Raw genomic sequence first — 27535 nt, 5'->3', positions numbered from 1 at the left:
AATATCTTGTTCATGGCTATGGTTAGGTCATTGTAGTACACTCTTCATTTGGGTATTTATTAATTATTTAGTATCCCTTTGACCTTTTCATCAATTGTTTTTACATGTTGTCCACATTGTGATCCTCTTCCACCCTGTGTGTCTCTTACCCACCACTGTATTGTCCTTAATGTATTTTATCGGATTTTCCCTCTTTGGAAACCTTAATAAAGTTTATATATATTGGTAATCGTGCTTTGCCTTTTCCTCCTTTTTTGGTGTTGATACTTGGTGTACAGGCCTAGTACGCATACTCACTTCGTGAGTTATCTATTATTGGTGTTTATCAGTGTAGGGAGAGGTTGCATTTTGGAGCAGGGACAGGCTGTTAGGAACTCAGGGACACCAAACGCTAGCTAATAGGGCCACAAAAGTTCTTTTAAGGACTGGTAACGTTGTGCTATCGATAGGTGTGATACACATAGGGGTGTGATACACATATAATATACTTTTTAACATAGAAAGTATATTATAGTGGATTTGTATGCTACCAGAAAATACTGACTTAGGGCTGCGATCTATTAGCTTCCACAAAATAGTGATTGAGATTTTCCATATACCTGCGTCCACAAAATACAGATTGCGGGTTTTGATATACCTGCTTCAACTAACAACTGATTGAGGCCTGCCATATATCAGCTTCAACAAAATAGTGATAGAGGTTTCCATATACCTGCGTCCACAAAATTACTGCTTGAGGGTGATATACCAGCTGGCCTGCCATATATCAGCTTCCACAAATACTGCTCTTCTCTAGGGACTTTGGCACAGGGTCATTTTGAAAATGAAAGGCAGAGGAAGAGGCAGGCCGTTCCACAGGGGTTGTAGGGGGTCAGGCAGGTGCACCAGGCCGGAGCCTAAGTGGGAAGTTGGAGAAGGTGCGTACGATTATGTCAAAGGACGCACCAGAGTTGGTTGAGTGGCTCACTCAGCCTTCCGCTTCTGCACCCTCCTCATCCTCTGTATCTGTACTCTCTGCTGTGTGCACCCCCAAAGACACTACCACCACCATAGCTTGAGTCAGAGGAATTTTTTTCCCATCCATTCCCAGACCTTACCGATACGCAGCCATTCTTGGCATCAGATGTGGAAGAGGAGGTAGCAACGGCCACCACCCAGCAGTTTGACGACAGTACCCAGATCAGCCCAAAGAGGGTGGTCCCCGCTGTTGCTGCCTACTCTAAGATCTCAAATGTCAGTGGTGGTGAAGTTTATGATGATGACGTGTCGATGGACGTCACATGGGTGCCCACAAGAGAGGAAGAGGAGGGGAGTTCAGAGGGAGAGACGGAGCAGCAGATAGGGAGGAGAAGGAGGAGAAGCAGGCAGAACTTGCAGTGCACAGGAGGCAAAAAGCAGACTGCAAATGTATCTGGAGCGAGCCACCCACCATGCACGGTCACATCTTGTGCTCCCAGGACGCCGGCACATGGCTCTGCAGTGTGGGCTTTTTTTAACGTGAAGTGTGCAGCCTGTGCTGTCAACGCATAAGTCGTGGTAAGCCCAACACTCACCTAGGGACGACCGCCTTAAGAAGGCACCTGGCCTCCCACTCACCGAGCCCAGTGGGAGCAACGCCGTCAGAACCCACGAAGCCACACTCCCGGCGCTCCACGTCCTGCCTCTTTTCCTTCTCCTCTCTCCTCCCATTTGTCCTCCACTCCACCTTCCACCGTGCCGTCGTCGCGTTCATCTTGCACAAGGCAGGCTTCCGTGGCCCAAATGTTCGAGCGTAAAAAAATTATGATGCCGGATAGTCCTCTCGCCCAACGGCTGACCGCTGGCTTGTCGAAACTGCTAGCCCGCCAACTACTGCCATATAAATTGGTGGACTCGGAGGCCTTTAGAAAATTTGTGGCCATTGGCACATTGCAAAGGAAGGTCCCCGGAAGGAAATATTTCTCCAAGAAGGGCATCCCTGAACTATATGGCCACGTTCAGCGGCAAGTTAATATATCTCTGGCACACAGTGTCGGTGCCAAGATACATCTGACCACAGACACGTGGTCTAGCAAACACGGGCAGGGAAGGTACATAACTTTTACTGCCCACTGGGTGAACCTTCTGACGGCCATCAAGCATGTAACCCGTGGCACCTGTGTGGATTTGGTGTTACCGCCACGAATTGCATGCAGGCCGGCCTCTTCTTCTCCTCCTCCTACTCCATCCTCCGTCTCCTCCTCGGCTGACTTCTCCTTTTCCACTGCTACCGCCTCTTCTGCTGCACCACCCAAGCTCCCCAGAACCTATTCAACGTGCCAGGTGAGACGTTGCCATGCTGTGCTGCGGCTGTTGTGCCTGAAAGCCAAGAGCCACACCGGTCCTGCACAGTTTTCAGCTCTGCGGTCACAGGCCGATCAGTGGCTAACCCCACTCAATTTGACAGTTGGTAAAGTGGTGTGCGACAACGGTGCCAATCTGCTGAGCGTGCTGAAACAGGGCAAAATGACACAGGTGCCGTGCATGGCACACGTCCTGAACTTAGTCATGCAGCGATTCGTTGCCAAATACCCCGGGGTCCAGGACATCTTGCGGCAGGCCAGGAAAATCTCTGTCCATTTTAGAAGATCTTATACGGCCATGGCTCGCCTTGCTGACATTCAGCGGCGACACCACTTGCCTGTCAGACGTCTGATTTGGGACTGCCCGACACGCTGCAACTCCACCTTGTATATGCTTGATAGGCTGCTCCAGCAGAAACGTGTCGTTAACGACTACCTCTACGAACTCTGGGGCAGGACAGGTTCTGGGGAGCTTGGTTTCTTCTCACCGCACCAGTGGCTGCTCATGCGCGACGCATGCAGACTTCTGCGGCCACTTGATGAGATCACCAAAACTGGTCAGTCGCAACCAGGGCGCCATCAGTGACATCGTACCTTACGCCTTCTTTCTGGAGCGTGCATTGCGTCGTGTCATTGATCAAGCCATCGAGGAGCAGGAGCAGGAAGATGAAGTCGCAATGCTGAATGAATTACCAGGGGGGGCTACTCCATCTGAGACAAGGCAGCAGGAGTCTGAAGAAGATTAAGAGGAGGATGGTGGCTGAGGGGAGGAGGAGGAGCAAGAAGAGCAGGCTTTAAACTTTTCGGGGATCCCTTGTGTTGTCCGTGGATGGGGGAGGAGACCGAGGACGACATTCTCCTGGGCGATGAGCAGGAGTCAGGGCGCTCCACTGCTTCAAATTTAGTGCAAATGGGGGCCTTCATGTTCCAGTGTTTGAAGAGGGACCCCAGTATAAAAAGCATAAAGGTCAAGGACCTGTACTAGGTGGCAACGTACATAGACCCCCGGTAAAAACACAAAATGGTGGTCATGTTACCAGCATCACAGAGGGCTGTCAGAATGCAGCATTTCCAGACCTTGCTGCGAGAGATGCTGCATTCTGCTGTTGCGGACACTGGCAGAGGAATTTCCACCTACAGCAAAACCGGTGCGGGTACCAATCCTACCGTGCCTGCAAAAAGAGGGCGGTTTGAAGATGTGTTGGTCACTTCAGATATGAGTGCCGAAGTGTCCTGACCGAAAGGATGTTCAGCGCAGCAGGGGGGATCGTGACCAACGAGCGCACTCGCCTAGCTCACGACAGTGTGGACTACCTCACATTTTTAAAAATGAATGAGGCATGGATCTCGGAGGAATTCAAAACCTGTCATGACCACGTGTAATTATATTTCCTCATGCCAGCCCACACATATCCGCCACTTTATTCTAATGTTAAAATCTCCACATACAGGAAAAAACTTACAGGTTCTACGTGTTTCGGACCTAAAAAAAACTTAATGGTCCTTACTCATGAGTAATGAGGTACTTACTCATTATTTTAGGTCCGAAATGCGTAGAACCTGTACGTTTTTTCCGTTGGAATAAAGTGACACATTTCTTAGAAGCTGGATTTCTTTATTTTTGTCTACAATTCATATCAGACGGGTCCGGGCTGTGTCCACGCTGCTGAGTGTCCCAACGCAGGTGAGCGCTGCTTCAATTATCTTTTTCCACCACACATATATCCGCCAACACCCAAAACAAAGAATGGTCATTGCATTATGTATAAACAGCGGCATAAAAGGCCTTTTATGTCAGGTGCATGCCTATTGCCTAACTTTTGGGGCCTATAGTGGTCGACAGTTACATATTTATCCTGTGACCGCGTAATGTACCTCCAGCCACAGAATCCAAAGTTTTTTGCTGTTAGGTGAATGCCTATTGCCTAATTTTTGGGGCCTATACTGGCCGACAGTTACATATTTATCCTGTGACCGCCTAATGTACCTCCAGCCACAGAATCCAAAGTTCTTTGCTGTCAGGTGAATGCCTATTGCCAAATTTTTGGGGCCTGTACTAGCCGACAGTTAATTTTTTTTAGCTCTAGCCACATAATCACACCCTTCACCCTTGTCTCACTCCTCTGCCTCTCATTATGGTTGCGTATGAACCGCAATCACCATAAGGACCTTCTAATGTCACAGGGTCATGTGACTGTGCCCCCCACCCCGTACTGTGGCCCTCACCCCGTACTGTGCCCCTTTATACCCTGCATTGTGCCCTCTTACCACACCCTGTGCAGTGCCCCTAGTCATTTCCTGTACTGTGCCCTCTTATACCCTTTTATCCGGTCACGGTATGGCGGTGTTATCCGGTCACTGTACAGAGGTGTTATCCGGTCACTGTACAGAGGTGTTATCCGGTCACTGTATGGCGGTGGTATCCAATAACTGGATGGCCATAACTGTATCCCTTTCCCTGCCCACGCCATCCTTTTTTAGACCTGGAATGAGCGGGAAAAATATGCAGATTGCGGTGCTAAGGACTTTTGCGCCACAGTCTGTGTCAGAAATACGCCTAACAGAGATGTATTTCTATATAATAAATGACTAATTGTATTATTATTCGGGGGGATAGCTTTATATTATATAGATTCTAGTGTATTATACTGTGTCCTGTATTTCCCAGTAGAAATTGATCCTTGGGAAGCACAGTCCTCATCCCTGACCACCAGGACCAGGTAGCGCTCTGTCAGTACATGGCCGCCTCCCCTCTCCACCATGCTGCTCCGCTGTGTACTGGTGCTTATTCTGACACTAGGGCTAGGTTCACATCCTATTTTTGCCATCCATTTTATGCATACCAAAAATGTATGCGTTAACAGATGCCTCAGACTGATGCCGTACAGTGGCGTCCGTTCTCCATACAGTTCCATGGTAGAAAAAATAATTACATTAACGTATGCATCTTTTTAATGGACTCTGCAGGATACAAAAACGTGGAGTGCTGCACATTTGTACACATCAAACCGATAGGAAATAAAACTGTTCTAGGTTCCAGCAGGGCACATTTTTGAGAGTTTCCCTTTAACACGCATAAAAATGGTCCCTAATTAAAATACATATTTTTTGTGGGAATTTTTGCCAATGATCCCCCTCTGGTATGTCACTGTCCATGTTGTGGAACTATTTGTGTATTTCTAGTAAGTGTTTTCTGGCTTCAAATATGACCTGAAGGTTTTTCAGTTTCGCCTGCCATTAAAGTGAATGGGGCCCGCTGCGAATGCGTAGTTCGCGAATATTTGATCACGAACGCGTGTTCGTGAATCTTCCCGGCCGATGTTCGTCCATCACTAGTAGGAACATGACACATTTGCCTGCTTTGCCCTAATTATACTGCAGCAGGCAAACACTATAATGAATAACCATTTTATTTTCACTAATCTAACAATTACCAGTTTTGTAAATGAGGCAATTACTTCCGTCATCAGTCAACTAGTGGGCTGTGTCTGCCACAAGGTGACAGATGGAATGCTGGAAGCGAGCAAATATATTTCCAGCTGATTATCTTATGTGTTTAGGTGTAAACCAGCGTGGGAGGAAATTTCCATCAAAGCTGGTCGGCACATGTTTGCAAGAATGTGGTGATTAGAGATGAGCAAATCGAAGTTGACGAAGTGGAATTCGATCCGAATTTCAGGAAAAATTATATTTGCACCGAATCCTCCGCTTTGAATTTCCTCACGCTTCGTGGTAACGAATAGCATTTTTTCCTAAAATGGCTGTTGCACGTGTTAGGACATGAAGCAAAGAACTCTGGGAATGAGGGATCACCCACAATGCCATGCAAGCAGCCAATCAGCAGCAAGCCAGCCCTGTGATGTCACAGCCCTATAAATAGCCTCAGCCGTCTTGGATTAAGCCATTTTCTAGTGTACTTAGTGCAGAGAGAGACGTCAGCAGGCGCTAGGGACAGTGCTAGGAAAGACTTTAGAACTTTTATTTTGCTGTATAGAAGTTCAGGGAAAGGATAGGGAGGAATCATTCCACAGTATTGAAGCAGAACAGGGTTCAGTAGGGGAGCTTACAGCCTGGTTAATAGGAACAATCCTATTACACCTTGCTGCACTGACTGGGGATCCAAATTGCCATTGTACAGCTCTGTAATGCCAGCAAATCGTTCTTGATATTGGGGTGCAAGTGCTGTGTGATACAGCCATTAACAGGGTTTATTGCAAGGAAATATTTCTACGTCTTATTTGCCCTTGTTCGGTGCAGTTATATGTTCTAAAGCATTTTTTGGCTTGTATTAGTGGGAAAAAAGGGCTTATTAGCCGTTGTGTGGTGAAGTGAGAAAATGACAGCTCTTTTTGGGCCTGTATTTGTGGAAAAAATATATATATTTTACGTTCAGCGGTGCAGTTATATGTTCTAAAGCCATTTTTGGCGTGTATAAGTGGGAAAAAGTAAGGGCCTATTTGTCGTTCAGCGGTGCAGTTATACGTTCTAAAGCCTTCTTTGGCGTGTAATAGTGGAAAAAAGGGCTTATTAGCCATTGTGTGGTGAAGTGAGAAAATTACAGACTTTTTTGGAGTGTTTTAATTTCCTTTTTATTTATTTATTTGATCTAACAGTATGTCAGACAGAGAAGTGCCAGGCCCTGCACAGAGGAGTGGCAGAGGCCTAAATATTTCTGGCGCAGGCACAGGTCGCAGCAGAGTAAGGGGTCGTGGCAGCAGGAGTCGCAGCGAGAGCCCTGAGCTCCCGGTGTCATCTAGCGGTCGTGTCTTGACCAGCAACCCAGCGGTTCTTGAATGGTTGACTCGGTCATTCATTTGGTCCCAAGTGACATCAGACACCCCCAGCCAAGAGTCACTGGGTTTGTCAGACACAACCCTTAGTTGGCATGGCCCGGGAGCAGGCCCTGTGCCCTCACCTGTCCTCAACCTGCCTCTGTCCTTTTCTGTTCCCTCAGCCAGACAAGCATTATATGCTGTGTTGGTGAGACATCCGCCGCTTCCTCCGGTAGGCAGGCAAGTAGTGATGAGGAGATTGGCGTGGTAGCTGCTGTTGCGAGCGGTCAGGCTCCTGACCCAGAGACCGTTGAAGAGAACATCACTGACCTGCAGACAGTACTCGATGATGATGATGTAGCAGATCCCACTTGGGAGCCGGGTGAATTAGGGGATTTTTCAACATCGGGAGAAGAGGGGGGCAGCTTGCCCGTGAGGCAGTGGCGGAGCCAGCAAGTCGCTAGCATGGCCAGGAGTCAGCAGGGTGGCAGCAGTGGGAGGTCGGGAGCCAAACGTACCCGGGGTAGACCACCCGCTTCACAGGAGCCTACCTGCCCGGAAAGTAGTGGTGCAGGGGTTCACGGAAGCAGCGGCGCTAGCAGTCAGTCAATGCTGAGTGTTGGGGGTAAAATCACCTACTCGGCGGTGTGGCAGTTTTTTGTTAAGCCACCGAAAGAGGTGAACATGGCCATTTGTAGAATCTGTGAGCAGAAGGTGAAGCATGGCCAGGTTGCCAATGTTGGCACCAGGGCCCTGCGTCAACATATGCAGTGTAACCATAAAGTGGCCTGGGAGAACCGTGGCTCCGATGTGGTGGCCCAGACTGCTGCAGGAAACGCTGCATCACCCAGTGGCACGCACCCGATTTCAGGCAGTCAAGGCTCCACCACCTCAGCCTAAGGGAGCTGTCTGTCCTTCCCATCATCTGCTGGTCCTGATGCTCCTGCTCCTCCTCCTAGTCAGTCATTCCGTCAGCAATTGATCACCAAAGCGATTGCCAAGAGACAACAGTATGTGTGCACTCATCCAATGGCGCCGAAGCTGAATGTGTTCCTGGCCAAGTTGCTGGTGCTGCAGTCCCTCCCTTTTCAAGTGGTGGACTCTACACCTTTCAGAGAACTGATGGCTTGTGCCGACCCGAGGTGGAGAGTCCCAAGCCGTCATTTCTTTGCCAAAAAGGCAGTACCAGCCCTGCACACGTATGTAGAACAGAAGGTGGGCCAGTCCTTGAGCCTGTCGGTGTCTGCCAAAGTGCAAGGCAATGCCGACGTGTGGAGCTGTAACTACGGTCAGGGACAATACATGTCCTTTATGGCCCACTGGGTGAATGTAGTTCTGCCTCCACGTTCTCACGCCGTTGGTCCTGCGACAATGTCCGCCTCTGCCTACTCATTCTTCACAGTGTCCTCAGTCTCCACTGCAGGGACAATTCACAGTGCCACTCCAGCACACCACATGTGCAGGTCATGGCGGTGTCACGCTGTTCTGAACACGGGAGGAACTGCTCCGTGTCCTTCAACAAGAAATTGAATCCTGGCTTTCTCCGCAACAACTCAAAATCTAAACCATGGTGACCGACAACGGGAAGAACATGGTGTTGGCGCTGAGTCAAGGAGGGCTGAGCCATGCGCCCTGCATGGCACACTTGTTGAATCTGGTTGTCAAGCGGTTCCTGAAGTCTTCCACCCATCTGCAAGACACCCTAAAAATGGCCAGGAAACTTTGCATGCACTTCAGCCACTCGTACACCGCAAAGCACACCTTCCTTGAGCTGCAGCGGCAGAACGACATCCCCCAACATAGGCTGATATGCGACCATTGCCCCCCCTTGGAATTCCACCCTCCACATGTTGGACCGACTATACGAACAGAGAAAGGCCATAAAATGATTTCTTGATGATCCAAGCGGACAGGAGTACTCCCCTGTGTAACTTGTCAGCCAGTGGCAGCTCATGCGTGACACCTGTCGTTTGCTCAGGCCCTTTAAGGAGGCCACGGGATGAACAACGTCATTACACTGCTTCATGTCCTGGAACAGATGGTGGTAACAATGGCTAGTCAGGGGACTGGAGAAGTGGCGCCTAGATCTCACGGCCCCATGAGCCCTGTGGCTGACCTGGAGGAGAAGGAGGAGGACATTGAAGCACAAGCAATGTGTAGCGAAATGGGTGGTTTTTATACACAGGTGACAGGAGAGGAGGAGCAGGAGCAGCCAGAGGAGCTACAGGGTGATGAAGAAGACGAGGCAGAGGACCCAGACACACCGTGGCAGTATGCAGTGCAGATGGAGGCAGGGAGTCCCTCACTTTCACAAATGGCCCGATGCATGCTCACTTGCTTGCGTAGTGACAGCTGAATTGTCAGCATTCGGCAGAGGGATGACTACTGGCTCTCCGCCATGTTAGACCCTCGCTACCGGTACAAAATGGGGGCCTTTTTTAACACTCGCTGAGAGGGAGGACCAACTGAACTACTATAGAGACATCCTATGTAATCAGTTGGCCACTGCCTATCTGCGCCATCGTCCATCCTCTCGCAGCTCTGACCGGGGGAGGCCCTCTTTGCACACGTTCCTCTGCCATGGCTTCTGTGGCAGGGTGGGGGGGTAGGAGCAGTTCCAGCTCCATCAGCAGCAACTTGAGTCTAGAGTTGCTGATGAGCAGCTTTCTTCACCCGCCTACTGAAGAAACTCACCAACAGCAGCTAGACCTGGAGCAGGACCTGAACCAGCAGGTGGTGGCATACCTGGACAGCACCCTGCCACCCCACATTGAAGATCCGCTGGACTACTGGGCAGCCAAACTGTATTTGTGGCCGCAACTGGCAGAGTTTATCCTGGAAAAGCTGCCCAGCCAGTAGTGTGGCACCAGAGCGGGTGTTTAGTGCGGCGGGGGCCATAGTTACCCCAAGAAGAACTCGCCTGTCCACCCAAAATGTGGAGAGACTGACCTTTGTGAAGATGAATCAGGCGTGGATCAGCCAGGATTTCCACTCACCAATGCCTGATGCATCAGACTATATCATCCATGATGCCACACCAACACATTGACAAAAGAGACCGGTTTCTTCTGGCTACCTGCCTCAGCTACTATTCTGATGCTGCCACCTGCCTGATGCCACACATCTGATGCCAAGTGCTCCTTCTTTCACCCACCATCTTCAGCTGGTACTGGTATTGCCAGCCACCTCTCCATTCTGTCAGCGGGTCACGCAGTGGTCTACTGATGCTGCTGCCACCTAACCACTCAGGTCTCCTGATGCTGCTGCTTCCACCTCCACACTGTCATTGTGCCACCCTGTGGCCTCCTCCTGATGCTGCTGCCACCTCCACACTGTCATTGTGCCACCCTGTGGCCTCCTCCTGATACTGCTGCCACCTCCAGACTCTGTCGTTGGGCCACTCTGTGGTCTCCTTATGCTGCTTTCACCTCACCGCTATGTCATAGGGCCACTCTGTGGACTTCTCATGCTGTTTCCACCCTCCCCACTTCATGACTGGGCCACTATTTTGCCTTTCGGCCTGGCTGACATCATAATTTATTTGACCCTTCTTCTGATCTGTCAGAAGGAAGGAAAAATGAGACGCACAACGGATCTTGTCTATGTAACAGCTGTAATGCCTGCATGACATGTTCCCTATTTTGCATCAGAATTGGCTTATGATTTGGTAGCCAAAAGCAGGAGTGGGTACAAAACACAGAAGACATGCAAATATTACATTCACGTGTCATCTCTGTTTTGCATCCACTCCTGTTTTTTTTTGGCTTTAGCAATACTGATGAATTACTGACCAAATGCTGACAGACAGGATCAGTTTTTTGGGGGTTATTGTTCTGACAGATCAGAGGAAGGGCAAAATAATCAGTGACGTCAACACAAACTTACTGCTGACACCCTCTCCACTCTGTCGGGGGGCTCTACTTGTATAAGCGTTTAATAGAACAGGTTTTGTAGACATCTAAGTGGAATCAGCTGATGACGGTGTAAAAGGAGTGCGCTCTTTCACGCTATAGTAGGATCTTAGGCCTCTGCACGGTTCTTTATACTTGGTGCTAACATTGACCTGTATGGCTTAGTTCACACTGGAGTTATTTAGTCAGTTTTGGCCCCGTGACTGCCCAAATAAGTGAAGTGTGCAGTGATTCTAAGAGCGGCGCCTGTCATCTGCATGTCATACGGACTCACAGTATTATTTCACTACCACAGCAGACTCCCTATGCGTGTTACTGCAATGCACAGTGTTATACATTACTATAAAGGCTCTCTACAGCCAGGAAATAGCCGTTCTTTAACGCGATTCGCCACAAAGAAAATTCGGATCAAACTTATTTTTTTCGGGAAATTCGGCGAACCGGCCAAATCGAATTTTTTTTCAATTCGCCCATCTCTAGTGCTGATAATAAAAGGATAATCCAACATGAATGCTGCTGTTTTATGATGCACTGATGCTTTAGGCTGGATCTCCATGTAGAGAGCAGTGGGTGGAGAGGGTTGTGGTCACCGTATTGTGTCCACCTAGTGGAAATCCAGTCTTATTCTTTACCAAGAGAATTGAAATAGTCCAACACACTAAACAAGAGTCAAGAGTACCAAGGCAAATCACTGGCCATGCACGTTAATCAGGGCCGGCGTCATAACCCGGCATCCCTGGGCAAGTGCCGGGGCCCAATGCTCCTGGGGGGGCCCACTGAGCTGCTATGAGCACTTCCATCAATACAGATGGGAGCTCTCACTGCTGTCCTTTCACATACGCAGTACCCCTTTGGTGGGCCCCCTGAGCTGCAGAGACTCAGGACACGCCCCCTCTACACAGGACACACGCTGCCTGAGGAGACTGGAGAGAGACCGCACGGCTGGAGCTGGAGCAGAGAAGTGTGGAGACAGTCTGTGAGTGAGTCTGCACTGTGACTGTCTCTTCTCTGTGGGACAGAAGGAAAGGGGGGGACGCTGCTGCTTCATTCTATTTAGTTGTGTTACTGTTTTATTAAGCTGATTGTCTCCATGACACCTGCCCCCCCCCCCCCTATCCTGTCCTATATCACCCTTATGGGGCCCCTGCCGTCTCCTTTCCTCCCTCATGTATCCAGGGCTCCTGTCCCACCCTCCTATCTCCTATTGCTGCCCTGCACAGACCTCCTGCCACTACTTGTATGAATCCCCCTCAGAGCCCCTTCCACCTACTTGCTGTGTCCACCCCTCCTGTCCATCCAGGGCCCCGGGCCCCTGTCTCACTCCTCTGCCTCTCATTATGGTGGCATCTGAACCGCATTCACCATAAGAACCTTCTAACGTCACAGGGTCATGTGACTGTGCCCCCCCCACCCCGTACTGTGCCCCTTTATACCCTGCATTGTGCCCTCCTACCACACCCTGTGCAGTGCCCCTAGTCATTCCCTGTACTGTGCCCTCTTATACCCTTTAAGGCTACTTTCACACCTGCGTTAGGTGTGGATCCGTCTGTTATCTGCACAGACGGATCTGCACCTATAATGCAAACGCTTAGATCCGTTCAGAACGGATCCGTTTGCATTACCATGAACATGTTTGTTCATGATAATGCAAACGGATCCGTTTTGACTTTACATTGAAAGTCAATGGGGGACGGATCCGTTTGAAAATTGAGCCACTGTGTCAACTTCAAACGGATCCGTCCCCATTGACTTACATTGTAAGTCTGGACGGATCCGTTTGCCTCCGCACGGCCAGGCGGACACCCGAACACTGCAAGCTGCGTTCAGGGGTCCGCCTGCTGAGCGGAGAGGAGGACAAACGGTGCCAAACTGATGCATTCTGAGCGGATCCGCATCCATTCAGAATGCATTGGGGCTGGACGGATCCGTTCGGGGCCGCTTGTGAGACCCTTCAAACGGAGCTCACAAGCGGAGCCCCGAATGCTAGTGTGAAAGTAGCCTTATCCGGTCACTGTATGGTGGTTTTATCATTGTATGGCGGTGTTATCACTATATGGCGGTGTTATCACTATATGGCGGTGGTATCCAATAACTGGATGGCCATAACTGTATCCTTTCCCTGCCCACACCACTTTTTTTAGACCTGGCATGAGCGGGAAAAGATACAGATTGCGGTGTTAAGGACCTTTGCGCCACATCTGTGTCAGAAATACGCCTAACAGAGATGTATTTCTATATAATAAATGACCCCCTAATCGTATGATTATTCGGGGGGTGGGGCTAATATAGTTATATTATATAGACTCTAGTGTATTATACTGCGCCCTGTATTTCCCAGTAGAAAATGATCCTTGGGAAGCACAGTCCCCATCCCTGACCACCAGGACCAGGCAGCGCTCTGTCAGTACATGGCGGCCTCCCCTCTCCGCCACGCTGCTCCGCTGTGTACTGGGGCTTATTCTGACACTAGGGCTGGGTTCACATCACATTTTTTCCATCCATTTAATGCATACCAAAAATGTATGCATTGACAGATGCCTCAGACTGATGCCGTACAGTGGCGTCCGTTCACCATACAGTTCCATGGTAAAAAGACATATACGTTAACCTCTGCATTTTTTACTTGACTCTGCAGGATACAAAAACGTGGAGTGCTGCACATTTGTATACATCAAACCGATAGGAAAAACGTGATGTGAACACACATTGGGGGGGAGGGGGGCGTACTAAATTTCGCTGTGGGGCCCAGTCAGTTCTAGCTCCATCACTGCACATCTCCTTCTCTCCTCCAGGCCTGGCTCACTGCTGCAGCGGCCGGAGGAGAGAAGGAGCGCAGGGAGCTGCGGTTAGTGAATGACAGGACCACCAGCTCCCCTGCAATGATAGGTATGTGAGGGGGCCACTGGGGGGTCATTCATCACACTGTGAGGGTCCATTACACAGTATAATAACTCCCAGTGCCCCCCATTTAGTATAATGATCCCCATTGACCCTCCATTTAGCATAATGACCACCAGATCCCCCATTAAATATAATAACCCCTCGTGCCCCCTCCATACAGTATAACCCCCAGTGTGGGGGCGACTGGGGGTCATTATTCTGAATGGAGGGTCACTGTGGGGTCATTATACTGTGAGGGCCCTTTACATAGTATAATGACCCCCAGTGTCCCCCATTTAGTATAATGATCACCAATGACCCTCCATTCAGTATAATGACCCCCAGAGCCCCCTCCATACAGTATTCCCCCAGTGTGGGGGCTACTGGGGGTCATTATTCTAAATGGGGGCGACTGGGGGTTATTATTCTGAATGCAGGGCCACAGGTGGTCATTATACAGTGTGTGGGGGGGAAATTGGGGGTTCATTATACTGTGTGAAGGGCCACTAGTAGTCATTATACTGTATGGGGGACAGGGGGACATGTCAATGTAAAAAAATGCCTCATGGGGGCCCACTGGGATTTATCGCCCAAGGGCCCACATGAACCTGGAGCCGGCCCTGACGTTAATGTCTGCATCATTAAGCACACAATTTTAAAGAAAGATGTAATCAAGTTAGAAGTGAAAGGGGTTGACAAAGCAGGCAATTGTTGTGAACAGTTGGTTTGTTCTTAATAATTGCCTGATCGTCAGAGGTGAGAGCTGTATTTATATGCAGCAATCATCTCCTCTGTATGGGGATAAGAGATGGCTGTGATCGCTCGGCCCCATAGAGGATAATTTTTTCTGGGTAGCAGATCCCGGTTTACACAGCACAATCTGCTGCCCAGAAATAATGATTTAGGTGTCCACATCTGTGACGCTTTCACCCGATGAATAAGTGTTTGCGCGTTCTTCAGGTGATCCGCGGCACTTTTCCACAGAGCAATTATTGGGAACAAGAATTCTTAGGAACCCTCCTCCCCAATAACTGCCCTGAACATTGGCCCATGTAAAGGGGCCTTAAAGTGGTTGTCTCACTTCCATTTTATACACTTCTCGTTTCCATGGTTACGACCACCCTGCAATCCAGCATCGGTCGCCGTGCTTGCACACTATAGAAAAAAGCATTGGCCTCTCTGGTGGCCGGGACCATAGGTGCCAACATAGGCCAGACCTTTTTCTTATAGTGTGCAAGCACGGCTACCACTGCTGGATTGTAGGGTGGTCATACTCGTAACCATGGAATTGAGAAGTGTATAATGTGATGGAAAAAACGAATCAAGCCAGCAAAGGAGGCAATATGGACAATCACAATACATTAGTAAGTGGCTTGTATTAACGTTCTATACCTGATAAATGCCATTTGCTGAAGTGAGACCACCCCTTTAAGTGATGGCACGTGTAGAACTGATCAGACCAATCATTCAGAGGTGGACATACCACTGGTGCAGCCTGTGCAGCTGCAAAAGTGGCCTTTTGGCAAGCGGCCCTTATCACAATAAAGAAGGGCTCCAAGGTACCCTTGGCTCAAAATGACTGATGGTTTCTGATTGAACAGATGAAAATGAGTAGAGAGAACTATGAGAATTTCACTACTGATAAATTGACTGCTATTTTAGCACAGCGCTCCTTTGCTTTCTATGTGCACCCCTGCAATCAGGTTCACTGTGGATGGCAGCAGAGTTGAATCATAAGAAGTGTCCTGATGACATCACCAGTCATATATTTTTGTTCTCAATCATTCCCCTGTGTATCGTCCCATGTAAATGGCCCCTAACATGCAGCCATAAAGTTGGATGCTACAAATGTGTCCTGTGTTGATCGCCACTGTAAACCATTGTCAGAGATGTTTTACTCACCACTGGAGGCATATTCACTACCATCATCGTCAGGCAAGACAGTCCTGTATCATCCTGTACACTTGCATCACATTTCAGGTTTAACATTAGACGCGCCGCTTCACTGCGATCTGAGGAAGACATTCATAATCATTAACAGAGCGACAATACTTACAATTTGTCTAAGGCTACTTTCACATCTGCACTTTCCCTTTCTACTATTGAGATCCATCATAGGATCTCAATAGCGGTGGAAAACTCTTCAGCTTTGTCCACACACAGGTTGCCACGACCCCAGAATCAAAAAAAAATACACTTTTAGGTATTTTGCTACTCTGAGGTTGCAGCAGCAGCAACTTGCGCATCATGCTGTGAGCTCATTCAGTTCAACAGCTGCACTGCTACACAGCGATGCTTGGTTGTCCGATGGGTGTCAGCCAAATTCGCTGTGTAGCCCCAGGCTTAGGTATCGCTCACATTTCCATTTTTCACTGACATGTGCTGTCCACATTTTTAGCGGACAGCACACGTATCCATTTATTTAAATGTGTATACTCACACATCAACTTTTTTTTTTACTGACTATGGGTCAGTGAACAAATCACGGAGACATGCATTACTTTGGTCCGTGATGCGGACCAAACATGGCCATAGAAGTCTATGGGTCCATGAAAATCATGGCCACAACTCGGAGGGCATCCGTGTTGCATCTGTTTTTCACTGACCACTGATAGGAGACGCTCTGGAAATTGATTTTCAGTCTAGCAGCATCCATATAATACGGATGACGTGTGGAGGGTTAAAAAACGTACACATGGACCAAACACGGATGATTCATGGACATCTTCACAGATGTCACATGGACTGATTTTTTTTCATGGATGTGGAACGGACACGGAAATGTGAACAAGGCCTTAGTCATCCACAATAAAGGTGCCTTCACACGCAGCAGATTTTGTTCCAGAAATTCCTGAGACTAAAAATCAGTTCCATTCATCAAAATGGAAATTTTCAAAACTCATGAGCTTCCCGCCAAAACAACCACATTCCAACAAATAGAACAGAATTTCAGTCGCAGAAATAGTCTGCAACAAAATTTGCTACATGTGAAAGCATCCTAAGGCTACCTGGACAAAATGCGGATCGCACACGGTTTTTCTGCACTGATTCTCGTGCGGAAAAAAAACGCAGCATAATGCCTCATGCACACGACCGTGCCATGTTTTTCAGTCCGCAAAACACAGATGTCGCCCGTGTGCCTTCCGCAATTTGCGGAACAGAATGGGAGACCCATTATAGAAATGCCTATTCTTGTCTGCAAAACGGACAAGAATAGGACATGTTCTATTTATTATTTATTTTTGCGGGGCCACGGAACGGAGCAACAGATACGGACAGCACACAGAGTGCTGACCACATATTTTGTGGCCCCATTGAAGTGAATAGGTCCACATCCGAGCCGCAAAATTTTTTTTTTTTGCTGCTGCTGGGATGCGGACCTAAAGAGCGGTCGTGTGCATGAGGCCTAATACAGTGCCAGCAAAGTGTATGACATTGTCAAGTGTCATACAGTGCCTTGCAAAAGTATTCACCCCCCTTGACTTTTTTCGTATTTTGGTGCCTCACAACCTGTAATTAACATGGATTGTTTGAGGATTTGCATCATTTAATTTACAGGACATGCCCACAACTTTGAAGATATTTTTTTTTTTATTGTGAAGCAAACAACAAATACGACAAATTAACAGAAAAGGTCAATGTGCATAACTATTCACCCCCCTAAAGTCAATACTTTGTAGATCCACCTTTTGCGGCAATCACAGCTCCAAGTCGCTTTGGATAAGTCTCTATGAGCTCGCCACATCTTACCACTGGGATTTTTGCCCATTCCTCTTTGTTAAACTGCTCCAGCTCCTTCAGGTTGGATGTTTGCGCTTGTGAACAGCAATCTTTAAGTCTGACCTCAGATTTTCTATTGGATTGAGATCTGGGCTGTGACTCGGCCATTCCAACACATTTACATGTTTCCTCTTAAACCTCTCCAGTGTTGCTTTAGCCGTGTGTTTGGGGTCATTGTCCTGCTGGAAGGTGAACCTCCGTCCTAGCCTCAGATCACGCATAGAGTGGTACAGGTTTTGCTCAAGAATATCCCGGTATTTAGCACCATCCACCTTTTCCTCCACTCTGACTAGTTTCCCAGTCCCCCCAGCATGATGCTGCCACCACCACGTTTCACTGTGGGGATGGTGATCTTTGGGTGATGTGATGTGTTGGGTTTGCGCCAGACAGCGTTTTCTTTGATGGCCAAAAAGTTAAATTTTAGTCTCATCAGACCAGAGCACCTTCCTCCATACATTTTAGGAGTCTCCCACTGCCTTTTTCGCAAACTCACAACGTGCCTTTTTGTTTTTAGCTGAAAGTAATGGCTTTCTTCTGGCCACGCTGCCATAAAGCCCAACTCTATGGAGCGTACGGCTTATTGTCGTCCTGTGTACAGATACTCCAGTCTCTGCTGTGGAACTCTGCAGCTCCTCCAGGGTTACCTTAGGTCTCTGTGCTTCCTCTCTGATTAATGCCCTCCTTGCCCGGTCCGTGAGTTTTGGTGGGCGGCCGTCTCTTGGCAGGTTTTCTGTTGTGCCATGTTCTTTCTATTTGGTTATGATAGATTTGATGGTGCTCCTGGGGATCATCAAAGATTTGGATATTTTTTTATAACCTAACCCTGACTTGTACTTCTCAATAACATTGTCCCTTACTTGTTTGGAGAGTTCCTTGGTCTTCATGGCAGTGTTTGGTTAGTGATGCCTCTTGCTTAGGTTTTGCAGCCTCTGGGGCCTTTCAGGTGTGTATATGTAATGACAGATCATGTGACACTTAGATTGCAGATAGGTGGATATCATTTCACTAATTATGTGACTTATGAATGTAATTGGTTGCACCAGAACATTTTATGGGCTTCCTAACAAAGGGGTGAATACATACGCACATGACAATTTTCTGTTTTCTATTTCTAAACAATAGTTTTATTTATATATTTTACTGAGAGAGTAGTGGATGCATGGAATAGCCTTCCTGCAGAAGTGGTAGCTGCAAATACAGTGAATGAGTTTAAGCATGCATGGGATAGGCATAAGGCCATCCTTCATATAAGATAGGGCCAGGGGCTATTCATAGTATTCAGTATATTGGGCAGACTAGATGGGCCAAATGGTTCTTATCTGCCGACACATTCTAGGTTTCTATGAGGCTGTGGCTAAGACTGCTGGCACTGTGACTGGTGGCTGGTGGCACTGACTGATGGATGAGATGGCTGGCAGTGACTGGTGGTGCTGAGACTTCTGGCAGTGACTGGTGGCTGAGACTGCTGGCACTGAGTGGTGGCTGAGACTGGTGGCTGGTGGCCAAGACTGTTGGCTGTGGCTGAGACTGCTGGCACTGTGGCTGGTGGCACTGACTGGTGGTTGAGACTGCTGGCACTGTGACTGGTGGCTGTGGCTGGTGGCACTGACTGATGGCTGAGAGGGCTGGCACTGACTGGTGGCTGAGACTGCTGGCACTGTGACTGGTGGCACTGACTGATGGCTGAGATGGCTGCCACTGACTGCTGGCACTGACTGGTGGTGCTGAGACCACTGGCAGCAACTGGTGGCTAATACTGGTCTGACAGTACTGGGACTGTGCGGCTCTGTGATGCACATAATGGCGGCGCTCCGACGTGGAGAGCACACCATAGGAGGCGGTGATTGGCCGGCTCGCAGGTGTGGGCGGTACGGGCGGCGCGTGAGGCGGCTGTGATAGGACGGTGCGCTGATGTGGGTGGTGCGGGCAGCATGTGGTGCGCTGTGTGTTGATTGGCCGGCACAGGTGTGGGCGGTACTGGTGACGTGTGGGGCGGCTGTGATAGGACGGCGCGCTGGTGTGGGCGGTGCGGGTGGCGTGTGGTGCGCCGTGTGTTGATTGGCCAGCGCGCCGCGCATGCGCATTTTAAATAATGGGCACACACGCACAGACACCAGCCCTGAGCACGCACACAGGGCTTTTATTAGTATGGATCGCTGGCGTAGATTTCAATCATTACTTACGCCAGTTTGTGGTGTAAATAATGATAAAGGTGGAGGAGGCCGATGGCCCCACCTTACCATGCCCATTTTTTGGAAATTGGCGAAAACCGCGTAAAAATGGCAGCTGTGAAAAAAATGTTGCAATGCCACTCCAAAACTGTGTTTTGCAACTTTTTAACTACAAATCTATGGCATACGCCATAGGGGAATGATAAATCTCCCCCCAATTAATCCACAGTATGCTGTAGTCCACAACCACCGGGTCAACCTTTCTGGAGTTTCAGCCTTACCTAATTCTGAGGCCAGGTGCAGAGCTGTACGTTGCTTGTGATCTCGGGCATTGGTGTCTGCATCATGCTTCAGAAGAACTTTCAAAGAATGGACTGCATCATATTTGGCGGCGTAATGCAGCGGTGTTTGCTTCCCATTGGTTACTGCGCTAATGTTCGCTGTAAACAAGCATATGGAGAAATCAGCACTGTTATGTTTTATAATTGTAAATCTATGTATTCTCTGCTGCCATATGAAGCTGATTGAGAGGGCTGCCACACGCTATGTGGGGGGGGGGGGGGGGGGTGATTTATCATAGACCAGCGTTTTACACCGGTCTATGATATCCCCTTCACTGTCAGAGGATGGGCCTCTTTCAGACGGGCGTCCCAGATTTGCTCCGGATGCGTCCCGGGGGTGCATTGTGGGAAACCCGCGCGAGTGCACACACAATTTCAGTCAGTTTTGACTGCGATTGCGTTGTTCAGTTTTTATCTTCTATCTTCATTCAGCAGGACCTGCGCTGACATCACCGCGCTCACCATGTGGTGAGCACGATTACGTCATCAAAGGTCCTTTTGCAAATCCTCAAAGAAGAAGAAAGAAGACGATGCCAGCTGTGAGATCAAGTGGATGAGGTGAGTTAATTTTTTTTTATTTTTTAACCCCTCAAGCAACATTTTAGTAAGCATTCTGCATTAAGAATGCTATTATTTTCCCTTATAACCAAGGAAAAATAATACAGTAAATTGACTTTAATCAATTTACTAACATCATCTCCTAGCAACCATGCGTGAAAAATCGCATTGCATCCGCACTTGCTTGCGGATGCTTGCGATTTTCACGCAGCCACATTCATTTCTATGGGGCCTGCGTTGCGTGCAAAACGCAGAATATAGAACATGCTGCGATTTTCATGCAACGCACAAGTGATGCGTGAAAATCACCGCTCATCTGCACAGCCCCACTGAAGTGAATGGGTCTGGATTCAGTGCGGGTGCAATACGTTCACCTCATCCATTGCACACGCACGCAATTCTCGCCCCCCGTGTGAAAGGGTCTCGCCATAAATTAGGCCCATCCTCTGGCAGTCCATGCACCTACAACAGGGATGTACAACCTGCAGCTTTCCAGCAGTTGGAAAACTACAACTCCTAGCATGCCCAGTCTGCCTACAAGGGGCATGGTGGGAGTTGTAGTTTTACAACAGCTGAAGAGCCGCAGGTTGGCCAGCCCTGCTGTAGGCTGTCTAGGCATGATGGAAATTGTACTTTTGCAACAGCTGTAGGGCCGCAGGTTGGGCATCCATGACCTAGACTAAACTATACAGCAGCTCAGAGTTGCCATAGATTTCAGTCTTCTTTTATGCCACAAAACTAGCGGAGCCACATAAAAAAAAAATAGGCTGTAGAAATTCCAAAAATAACGCAGCACAAGGCAGGTGTTTTGGGATTTTTACTAAATTGCATTTCCTTACCAGCATGATAACATCCTTTGAAGGATGGATTTGGTATTTCTGTAGACCCAAGCAATGTTATGTCTGGGGGGCCCCCATCACATCACTAAGCTCCGCCCTGTTGTCGCACCACGTGGCACTTCTGCTGCTGCTGCTCTACTGCTGGGAAGGGCCCAGCATTAAACCTAAAATCTGGATTGATTGGTTGCTACTGGAAAGTGCTCCAGTTTTACGTTTGGTTACCGGGCTCACTTAAATGTAACATACATGAACTTAAATATGTTCTTGGGTATCCTCATCTTAGTACAGCAAGCCTTTATTGATTGGTTGTAGCCTAGATTTAGGTGACTGTGGTCTCCAGTCACATTCTGATATTGCAGCTTACACTGTTACGTTGCAGTCTGGGACGGTGGATCAGGTCCTAGCATCATAATAGGACAGCATGCCGCCACAGGGCAACCAGCGTTCTATAGGTTGGGCAAGGGATGAATGATATCCCCAAGTGAGTTGATATGCCCTTTCACACGAGCGAGTTTTCTGCGCAGGTGCAATGCGTGATGTGAACACATTGCACCCGCACTGAATCCTGACCCATTCATTTCAATGGGTCTGTGTACAGGAGTTTTTTTCACGCACCAGTTCTGCGTTGCGTGAAAAACGCAGCATGTTCTATATTCTGCGTTTGTTAACGCATACCTGGCCCCATAGAAGTGAATGGGGCTTCAGTGAAAAACGCATCGCATCCGGAAGCAAGTGCAGATGCAATGCGGTTTTTACTGATGGCTGCTAGGAGATGTTGTTTGCAAACCTTCCGTTTTTTATCACACGAGTGAAAAACGCATCAAAATGCATTGCACTCGCATAGAAAGAACTGAACAACTGAACGCAATTTCAGACAAAACTGACTGAACTTGCTTGCAAAATGGTGCGAGTTTCACTCAACGCATCCGGACCTAATCCGTCACGCTCGTGTGAAAGGGGCCTTAGGGAATGTTCACCTGTGGCTGAGGTGCTGTTAAAACCACATTGGAAAAAAGTATGGTACATTTGAGGCAGTTTTCAATATGGTTGCAGTTTTTGCAGGTGAAAATGTTTAACAAATGTGTAAAAACTGCAAAAGCACCAAAAACGGAATCAGTGGTTTTACCCACACCTCACCATCCATGTGTGAACAGACCCTCAGGACTCGTGCGCATTTTACAGATCTGCAGTACAGCGATCACAGACTGCCATGAACCCATATTACAAATAAATTGATGATTTATATATTATACTACAAATAATTCATGTCTGTATGCATTTGCATAGTGCAACCCTGTATTACCACAATGGCATGTAGGTAAATATATGTATGAATAAGTTTACTCACCTCCTTGCTTTAATAAAAAAGCGATCATGTCTGAGTAATCCATTGCAGCTGCCACGTGCAGCGGGGTGACTCCATACCGATCTGGCTTGTTTATATCAGCATGTCTTTTGATCAGGAATTGCGCGACTTCAGTGTGCCAGCTTTTACATACCTAGATATGAAACACATCACTTTTACCTCTACACTGTAGATACACAGGTCTATTAATATGGTGCGTAGAAGAGAACAGGTTCCCCCCACCTCATGCATCACTGTCTGTCCATGTCTGTCCACTTCATTCACATTGGCGCCTTGGGCAAGGAGATTGTCAATTGTTTGAAAGTTAATCTGTAAAGTAACATATCATTTTCGGTCACTATAAAATTACATAAAGGGAGGTAATATCCGTTTTCACCTTCTGAATAACATTTGGCAGTTCAGATACAGTATGCTTAAAGGGGTTCTCCGTCTTTTACTATTGAAGACCTATCCTCGGGATAGGTCATCAATATCAGATTGGCGGGAGTCTGACCAACGGCACCCCCGCCAATCAGCTGTTTGAATAAAAGGTAGCGCTCATATGAGCGCTGCGTTCTCTGTTGTGTTTACCTGCTCGCCGCAGCAATTGCAGTGGTGAGCAGGTGTAATTACAAGTATGGCGTCCCCATTCACTTCTATGGGACGGCTCTGTAGTAGTTCACTTGAACAGACAGAGCCGTCCCATAGAACAGAATGGGGACGCCATACTTGTAATTACACCTGTTCACCACTGCAATTGCTGCGGCGAGCATGTAAACAGAGCAGAGAAGGCAGCTCTCATACACGCTGCTCAATCCTGAGTTGAAGAAAGGCCACTTGAATGATGGACTTGATATCACTGGCCTTAGAAGAGGCGACAGCACTCATCCGAGCACCGCTGCCTCTTCAAACAGATTATCGGCAGGGTGTTTATGAGCTCTTAGGGGAGGAGAGAAAACGGTTACAGACCAAGGCATCAGACAGCATCTCTGACTACTTTCGCTGTGAATGGGGCAGAGCAGTCTGCAATATATTTAAAACATGCAGGCTGCAGAAGTAAAAAAAATAAATTGGGAATTCGTTTTTTTTTATAAGAAAAATGCATTCGAAGGTGTCTATAGCTTATGAGGTTTTATCATAGTACAATTTTCAGACATGCCAAGAACAATGCAATCATTTGTGAACTTCACAAATGCTAACACTGTGCTCAAGATTTTCAACTTAAATTTTCCAGTTGAGGTAAGAACAAGTAAGTGCTCTGGTTTGCAGCTCCACATTTTATCTGCACTGTTATTGTATAAATGATGACACCCACTGGAACGGCCATCTTGGATACCTGTTCTTCATCATTTTTGCTGAGATGTATGAAATATCTTAAAACACTTGGCTGAGACTTAAAATTGGTCACTTCTTCTGGAAGGTGAATGGTCTCTTCACCGGTGTCTTCACATCTGTCCTCCAGGCCTGAGTAGGTTTCAGATGAAGTGCGACCTATGCCCAGGAGGTAATAGAGGAGAGAGATAAGTTGCGATCATTTGGGGTATAGCTATAAAATGTAAGGAAAGTACAAACCGGATTCCAAAAAAGTTGGGACACTAAACAAATTGTAAATAAAAACTGAATGCAATGATGTGGAGATGGCAAATGTCAATATTTTATTTGTAATAGAACGTAGATGACAGATCAAACGTTTAATCCGAGTAAATGTATCATTTTTAAGGAAAAATACGTTGATTCCAATTTTCACGGTGTCAACAAATCCCAAAAAAGTTGGGACAAGTAGCAATAAGAGGCTGGAAAAAGTATATTTGAGCATAACGAAGAGCTGGAAGACCAATTAACACTAATTAGGTCAATTGGCAACATGATTGGGTATAAAAAGAGCTTCTCGGAGTGGCAGTGTCTCTCAGAAGCCAAGATGGGTAGAGGATCACCAATTCCCACAATGTTGCGCAGAAAGATAGTGGAGCAATATCAGAAAGGTGTTACCCAGCGAAAAATTGCAAAGACTTTGCATCTATCATCATCAACTGTGCATAACATCATCCGAAGATTCAGAGAATCTGGAACAATCTCTGTGCGTAAGGGTCAAGGCCGTAAAACCATACTGGATCCCCGTGATCTCCGGGCCCTTAAACGACACTGCACCACAAACAGGAATGCTACTGTAAAGGAAATCACAGAATGGGCTCAGGAATACTTCCAGAAACCATTGTCAGTGAACACAATCCACCGTGCCATCCGCCGTTGCCAGCTGAAACTCTACAGTGCAAAGAAGAAGCCATTTCTAAGCAAGATCCACAAGCTCAGGGGTTTTCACTGGGCCAGGGATCATTTAAAATGAAGTGTGGCAAAATGGAAGACTGTTCTGTGGTCAGACGAGTCACGATTCAAAGTTCTTTTTGGAAATCTGGGATGCCATGTCATCCGGACCAAAGAGGACAAGGACAACCCAAGTTGTTATCAACGCTCAGTTCAGAAGCCTGCATCTCTGATGGTATGGGGTTGCATGAGTGCGTGTGGCATGGGCAGCTTGCATGTCTGGAAAGGCACCATCAATGCAGAAAAATATATTCAGGTTCTAGAACAACATATGCTCCCATCCAGACGTCATCTCTTTCAGGGAAGACCCTGCATTTTTCAACAAGATAATGCCAGACCACATTCTGCATCAATCACAACATCATGGCTGCGTAGGAGAAGGATCCGGGTACTGAAATGGCCAGTCTGCAGTCCAGATCTTTCACCTATAGAGAACATTTGGCGCATCCTAAAGAGGAAGGTGCAACAAAGAAGGCCCAAGACGATTGAACAGTTAGAGGCCTGTATTAGACAAGAATGGGAGAGCATTCCTATTTCTAAACTTGAGAAACTGGTCTCCTCGGTCCCCAGACGTCTGTTGAGTGTTGTAAGAAGAAGGGGAGATGCCACACAGTGGTGAAAATGGCCTTGTCCCAACTTTTTTGAGATTTGTTGACACCATGAAATTCTGATGCAACATATTTTTCCCTTAAAATTGTACATTTTCTCAGTTTAAACTTTTGTTCCGTGATTTATGTTCTATTCTGAATAAAATATTAGAAGTTGGCACCTCCACATCATTGCATTCAGTTTTTATTCACGATTTGTATAGTGTCCCAACTTTTTTGGAATCCGGTTTGTACATGAATATGGCATAAACAATATATACAATAATACCAATTAGGGTACTTTTACATGTAGTGGTTGAAGTGTGGTTAAAACTACACTGCAAGTTTTTGCTGCATTTTTTTTTATCCAATTCCTATCAAATAATATTGTGGTGTTAAAAAGTTGCAAATTATGGTGCACACCATATATGTGCCATAATTTGTGACTTTTTGAGCTTCTCACCTCTTTTCCAAAGTGGAAAGAAAGGGGTTGGGGCTTAGAGGAGCGAAGCCTGCTACATCCTGCCAGATGTACTGTAACTTGCACCAGAAACTAGCGTTATAGCTCAAGTCTACTCCAACCCCAAGCTGGAGTGGATTTGATTTTCTGGCGGATAAAGCACCAGAGATGGCTCTAATTAAGAGGGATCTGCCTCTTAATAAATTAGGCGCATCTCACTCCAGCGCACAGGAGATCAAGACTGGCTTATAGGAACGCCAATCTTGAAAAATCTCCCCCAGTGCACTATACTACAGTGGAATGTAATGGAAAGCAATTCAGTGAACCAGTAAAGCCTTGTTCCTATGGGGCAAGTGTCCAGTACCTGATCTGGCAATGTCATCTTTCGATCGCTTCAGGAGAGGTATATACTTGGTGTACTGAGCCTTTATCCAGGATAGCTTTTCATCAGAAGCCATGGCATTCCCCTTAAAGAAAAAAAGGGCACAAACTGAGTAAGAAGCTAGATTTAGCTGCAGTATCTACTGTAGCTAGCCAGCTCCTGCAGGCTCTTGGTGGAGGCTACCTGGGTCTAGTCATGGGGATGGTCTTGGTCTCAGGAGTAGTCCTGTAGTTCTAGTATTAAAGGCAACTCCCCTGGCATCCGATACATGCGTAGATGAAGCCAGCCTGTATAACTTGCTTCACTGTCCATGCACCAGATGCTAGGACTATGTGACTACTCCCGAGACTAGGACCACCCCATGACTAGACCCAGATACGTTACTTTATAACTTTATTTAGTCCTTTATGCTTTAAAGTCCTTTTCAAAGAGTCACATCTTTAGAAAGCTGTTGCCAGCCTTGGGACAGTATATCTGATGACAGGATTCCTTTAATATATTTTACAGTATTCCCTGCTCCTATTTGTCACTTGGGTGTGATCAATGCAACTGTAACTCCAATAATTATTGTACTGCTGTGTTACTCCTCTTATCACTATAAGCAGTGTCGTGCCAACTATACAGGCCACTGATAAGGAGCACCAGTGGCGTAACTACCGGGGAAGCGACTGCTTCGGGGCCCGGGCTGACAGGGGGCCCGGCACCCGACAGCGTGTCCTGTCAATCCCTGCAGAGCTGACAGGCTGAGACACACTCTCTGAGCTACGAGACCCTTGTATTTAAATCTCATTTAACATGTCTTTCAGAAAAGTTTCTCCTGGGATTCGAACTCTCGACCTTTCACATCAGAGGCAAGGCATTGACCC

At 47.5% G+C, this 27535-nt stretch overlaps 1 protein-coding gene across 1 annotated transcript in view; it reads right to left on the bottom strand.

Annotated features, from left to right (window-relative positions):
• The window catches only part of LOC121002372 (transient receptor potential cation channel subfamily A member 1-like), a 253721-nt gene that overhangs the window by 101474 nt on the left and 124712 nt on the right, over positions 1-27535 (bottom strand). The window contains exons 2-7 of the mRNA XM_040433833.1: positions 26652-26754; positions 24255-24409; positions 23162-23248; positions 22922-23072; positions 20117-20275; positions 15787-15896 (exon numbers count right to left, since the gene is read on the bottom strand). Coding sequence (XP_040289767.1) covers positions 15787-15896; positions 20117-20275; positions 22922-23072; positions 23162-23248; positions 24255-24409; positions 26652-26745 — 756 coding nt within the window. The 5' untranslated portion in view covers positions 26746-26754. The remainder of the gene's footprint in view (positions 1-15786; positions 15897-20116; positions 20276-22921; positions 23073-23161; positions 23249-24254; positions 24410-26651; positions 26755-27535) is intronic.

This window comes from Bufo bufo, chromosome 5 (assembly GCF_905171765.1).
Source record: "Bufo bufo chromosome 5, aBufBuf1.1, whole genome shotgun sequence".
Classification (NCBI taxonomy): Eukaryota; Metazoa; Chordata; class Amphibia; order Anura; family Bufonidae; genus Bufo; species Bufo bufo.
This window is presented reverse-complemented; position numbering and strand designations above follow the sequence as displayed.